At 34.0% G+C, this 6,000-nt stretch overlaps 1 protein-coding gene across 8 annotated transcripts in view; it reads left to right on the top strand.

The window, feature by feature from the left end:
• The window catches only part of Cpeb2 (cytoplasmic polyadenylation element binding protein 2), a 69,068-nt gene that overhangs the window by 61,430 nt on the left and 1,638 nt on the right, over positions 1-6,000 (top strand). For all 8 annotated transcript variants that reach the window (XM_077110206.1, XM_076864355.2, XM_077110205.1 and 5 more), the window contains one exon: positions 3,633-6,000. This exon is cut by the window's right edge and continues 1,638 nt beyond it. In XM_077110206.1, the coding sequence (XP_076966321.1) occupies positions 3,633-3,860 (228 nt within the window). In that variant the 3' untranslated portion in view covers positions 3,861-6,000. The remainder of the gene's footprint in view (positions 1-3,632) is intronic.

The raw sequence follows: 6,000 nt of genomic DNA on the forward strand, positions 1-6,000 counted from the left end.
GTGTCATGAAGCCTTTTCTGAGGCTGCTTTGCACATTGAAAGATATTTTGAGGACAGGGAAATTAGATGACTCAATTCAAATTGACTAGACTATGGATTGTAGAAGTAGCCATCAATATAATTATGAGATCATCCTATTTACAAAAGAAGTACAGCAAAGGTTTGGTCAATAAATGCAGAATGGCTTTTTTTGTTTGCATTGCCACATAAAATATTACCAAAAGAAAAAATAAGAGGAGGGCTATGCTTTTATTCAAACATGCATATATAAACTTTTTGAACTGATTTGAACCTTAGATTTCTCTAGTCATGTAGTCCTCAACCTCGGCTACACATTAATCACTTGAGAACTTAAAAAAAATCTTTGAGTTCTGGGTCCTACCCTCAGGCTTCTGCTGTCCTTGGTCTGAGATACACCAGGGCAGCAGGAGTTTATAAAAGCTCCCCCTGGTGACATTAATGTACAGCCATCGTGAAGACCACAGATCTAGTCTTATCCCCTACTTTTAGAAAGAGGTGATGGATCACTGAAGAAGGTATTTACATGTGTATAGTTGTTCAATATGTGCAAGCAGAAGGAAAAGATGGTTGCTGTGTCATACCTCACACCTCTTTGTTTCCATAATGGTAGGAAGGACCAGTTATTTGGAGCAGAGTATTGATTCCTAAACAGCAACTCAGATGCAGAGCAGATGAATTAAAAACATGGGCCTTCTTAAAGTATTGAAATAACCGAGAGAAAAGTTTATTTTCTAAGCTATATGCTACAAAGGTATATTTCAAATCTTATTTGAAAGAATTTGATTTGTCACTATTTTAGAAGTAACCAGTATTTTTTATACATGGAAATATGATGCCATTAACCTTGATACCATCATCTCTTCAATGTAAATATAATTATTAAATCATAAAATAGCTTGAATGACTGTATAAACTGAAATGTATACTATCCCAAAGATTCATTGCCTACTTATTTTGAAGGAATTAAAATTATGTTTTCAGCTTAACCTTTTAGCCTCATGGACATTTTGAGGCTTAGTTCTTATCTCTCTGATAGCTGGGAAGCACAGTCACAACAGAGCTGTGTTTAATTGTATGTTTTGCCTGTTTTCATTACTAATACAATTAATTCACTAATTTCTGGTAGATATTGGATTGAATTGTGTTATATTTCAAGTTGTATAATTATTAATTGTTCATTATTTCACTAGTTATGAGTCCAGGGTGACAGAATATTATTTTGTAGGTTCTCTGAAGTGAAAAAGGAAAAGGCAGAAAATAAAATTAAGTCAAACAGTGATGAAACTCCCTTTCACACATTTCTCTCTTTGAATTCTGTGATTTTGATATAAGTAGATTAGCTTTTGGGAGTTCATATCCCACTTGAATCAAAGTGTGAAATATGATATATCAAGAACTATGTAATGTTTTGAACAACCTACAATAAAAATTAATTAAAAAAAAAAAAGTAGATTAGCTTCATTAAATAATATCTAGAAAATTTAAATCATTCCATTTTAGTCAATCAACAGTTTACATTCAGTAGCTCTTGAGCACCTGGCATTTAGGGGAATATTATAAAATGGAAATAAACAGCACAGACCCTGGCTTCTTTGTGCTTGAAATTGTTAAGAAAATTGTTAAGAAAAATGTCACAAGAAAATAACCCAGAAAGCATGTAAATGTACCACATTTATTTCTATGATGTTTGCAGAGTTTCTGCTTCATGCCGTACATTCTGCTAGATACTAAGAACTGAATGTTGAGCCCTTGGTTGCCATCCCTATGCTCATGGGATTTATAAACTAATGAGATGAACTTGTAACTCCCACATTACCTGCATTTATTCTTTGATCACGATAATGCACTTTGTTAATTTTATTTGTAATGAATATGATGAATCAAAAACAGTAGCATGGCAGAGGTCAGAGAGAATTCATAAAGGAAAAAGTTGGTAAAATTTGGGCATAAAAATTTTGTTGTAAAAATTATAGATCAATAGGAAATGGTAAAAATTCTTAACATTGACTTATAAGTTATTTTTGCAAGTTAAGAATTTTTACCAATTTTTTAAAAATATATAAACAGCCGGGCGCAGTGGTGCACATCTGTAATCCCAGCAGCTCAGGAGGCCTCTGCAATGGCGAGGTGCTAAGCAACTCTGTGAGACCCTGTCTCTAAATAAAATACAGGAAAGGCCTGGGGATGTGGCTCAGTGGTGGAGTGCCTCTGAGTTCAAATCCCCAGTACCCTCCCCACCAAAAAAAAATATATAAACAGGCAATTCAGAAAAATAGAATGTCTAGCCTACATTAAATATGCTTATACTAATCCTAATCAGTGAAATAATAAATATAAGTAATGGTGTAATTCCATTACCTTCCTATCAAATATTTGGGGTAGAAATCTCCTTTTCATCAGCTTTTATGTGTTTCCAATTTGTTACTTTTCTTCTTACAAAAACTGCTCTATAAAATATCCTTTATATATTCATTTTCTAAAACATGGAAGTATTTTAAAGGATACTTTCATAAATAGCTATGAATACAATAGAATTTGTTGGGTTATTTTTTTAACCATAGCAAATTCTACAATATCTCAAACTTTGCCCTTTAAAACACTCAGTATTCTGTCCTCAGTTTTCTGTCCTCTCCTAAGGAATAGCTAAGAACTTTCGGCTCTTTGGCATTGTTCAGTCAGACACAAGATAATAACCTTCCATTTATAAAACTCTTCTGAACAGGAAGCAAGGGTATAGCAGCAAATTGTAGTTAACACTGATTTAAATAGTGTTTGCCGTGTGCCCAAGCCCTGCCATACTTTTTCTTATAATATTAAATCCTCACAACTCAGAGACAGATAGTACTATTTTCACTTTACAATGTGGAAACTGAGGTTGAGAGATCTTATCCTTCAGCCTGACTGCCATCTTTACATCCTCTGCTGAGTCAGAGCTTCACAGGGAGCCTTTTGATTTATACCTTATAAATCCACAGAAGTCTAGACATGCTCTTGACAAGTGAGGCATGGTTTTGGTTTGTCTGTACCAATTATTCACAAGAAAGGTGTACTTCTCACCTGCAGTAGAGAAGCTCTGCTTTAATCAGTGTCTGTTAAGAGTGTTGCCATCTTTTTGTTTATAAGAATAAGGGAAAAGACAAGTGGAAACCATTTGTCTTCCATGTCTGCTTTTCACTCACAGTCACCCCCAACTCTCAAAATATCAATACAAGGTGTTTCAGAGATGTTAGTTCGAGAAAAGAGAAGATGGAATGTCTTGCAAATCAATTAGATTTTTAAGGTTTTTAGAAAGTATTTCATTTTGGGAAAATACAGTAAACACCATTTATAGTCCTCTGAAGAAAACATAATAAAATAAAATAGCAGAATTAACTGCTTGTCACTTAACCACACAGCCAATTATAAACAAAATATAATTAGTATAAGAACAGATGTCTCTTTTTTAACCTACTATATAGGTTAAAAACTAATTCCCTGTGAAACTTTCTACATTCTCAACTTTTCATGCTGGTCCTTTTCTCTAGAATACTGTATAAACATTTTAAGTCATCATTAAATTTGATTCCTGAAGCCAACCTTAATGAGACACTTTCTACCTTCTCTTTCTCTAGGTGGAGGTGAAGCCATATGTGCTAGATGACCAGATGTGCGATGAATGCCAGGGTGCACGCTGTGGTGGAAAATTTGCTCCCTTTTTTTGTGCCAATGTCACTTGCCTGCAGTATTACTGTGAGTTTTGTTGGGCAAATATCCACTCTCGTGCAGGACGTGAGTTCCATAAGCCATTGGTGAAGGAAGGTGCTGATCGTCCACGACAGATTCACTTCCGCTGGAACTAAGAATAGCAAACTGGCCTCTGTTTCAACAAGGAAAGAAAGGGTGCATGTGGCTTACTGTGTCTGAAGATACTGACATGCAGAAGAAATAAGTGCATTCTTCTGCTTTTCACCCCAGCTATCAATACATGCATCTTTATCAGCAGCCAAAACACTACAAGCCTCTTGTTTTTCACCAAAACCCTACATCTCAGGCTTACTAATTTTTGTGATATTTTCATGTTAAAATAAAATGTTTTTTTGTATTTTCTCCAAGTTATTTTTATATGTAAAGTTAAAATTAGATATGAGAATGTTTTGCGTAGGGGCAACACAGTCTGCTGCTATATAGTGGGTGAAGCGTGCACTTATTTCTAAACATGGGTTTTTAACTTCAAGATCTGCCCCAGTAACTTTACCAAAGGTAGCAAAATAATAGTGAAGATGGAATATGTCTGCTACAAATGCTTATTTTTATTGTTGCTATTTTCAGTGTATACATAAACTAAAAATTAGGGTTGATTTTTTTGCTCTCCATTTTGACTTGCAAGAAATAATACCTCAAGATAATCTGATTTATTAGCTATTTTTAAACATTTTTAATCACAAGCTGTATTAGCTTTGCTGCTATATAGGTGTTATGTGTAAATGCCACCTATTAATACGGGATTGAAAGCGTTAGAGACACACTGCATTGCAGATAAAATGCAGGCAGCACAATGTGGCCTAGACTGCCATAGTTTTAGAATGTGAAAAAAAAATGCATGTTTACTTACCTGTATACACCATATGCATGCACTAGAATTATTAACTAACAAGAGGTGAGGTATTGCAAATGCTCAAAAAAGCTCTCTTGAATCTAGGTAGCATGAACAAATTATAAAATTTGTTTAAAAAAAAGCGAACTTGCATGCATTATTGTGACTTCAAGTTAAAAATGTCCTACATGTGTACAATATGCAAATTAGTTTTAGATTAGAGAGTGCAGCCATTTTGTGATCTGGTCAGTAGTGGAATTCGATTTTATGCAGACTGGATGTAATATTTGTAATCCCTGTGCAATTTTGTGATGTGCGGTTCTAATTCATGTGCAGTGATATAGTATAGATAAAAGATTGAATAAAAGAAAAATACAAGAATTTTAAAGAAAGTTGATTTTAGCCCCTTTGAGAGTTCATGGTTAAGACATCCTTTATAAACCAAAGATGGCCAGCACACTGCTAACCAGTCACCAAATGTAAGACCCATAAGAAACCCATATTTAAACAAATTTTATAGAATGCAGAACTTTAGTAAATCTAAGTAAAGTCAAAATGGAGATGGGGAAATATACAGATGGCTAGTTGCATAAAATTAAATTTTACCTTTAAGATAATGGTGAAATCTGGCTTAAACTTGCTTACATGTTTGATCTATGTATATTGGGGTCTTCTGTCTAAACTGGGGTCACTGTTGCATGGAACATTGTTGTTCTTAATGGTTAAGAATTGCTTTTTTTAAAATTTTGATGAAGGAATTTTGGTAATGACTTTGCTTGCAGTTTTTTTTTTTTTTTCTTTTTTCTTTTTTGAGAAAGTAGCATGGAAACATGCAATAGTTAATGAGTTTCTCTTGGTACTGAACACTATTAGAATATCATTAGTGGTATTTTTTCTCTTTAGAGCATTTTTAATGCAACTAGCCCCTATATTTTAATGTAAGAGTTACTCTGCAATCTAAGCAAAGCACCCAACAACGGTTAATGTTTTAAAAAAAAAAAAAAATGCAGAACTAAGATTTTTGACTCTAAAGAGAGAAAATTACAAGGGTGTTGCCATTACAGCAAACCCTTGGGACAATCCTTCCTGTGAGCAAAGTGTTGATCTTAATATTGGTTGTCTATGGTGTGCTTTTTTGTACTGTAAAAATATGTGGTTCATGTCTAACTCTGCTGTTTTATTGTGGTTGTGGTTCAAGTTTTTAATGTTTAAAGTTGATGCTGTTTTCAGAAGAGCTTTTTACTAATTTATTTGTCAATGTTCCCTATTTGTTACTTAACCATGATCCTCCAGATTTTTTGGAGTATTCTTTTCTAACCTTAACCCTGCCAAACCTCGATCCATTTTGACATTTGTTACGCACTATTTTTATATCTCTGAGAGAGATTTTTCCAGCAGTCAGCTAT

Source organism: Callospermophilus lateralis, chromosome 8, assembly GCF_048772815.1.
Source record: "Callospermophilus lateralis isolate mCalLat2 chromosome 8, mCalLat2.hap1, whole genome shotgun sequence".
In the NCBI taxonomy this organism is placed as follows: domain Eukaryota; kingdom Metazoa; phylum Chordata; class Mammalia; order Rodentia; family Sciuridae; genus Callospermophilus; species Callospermophilus lateralis.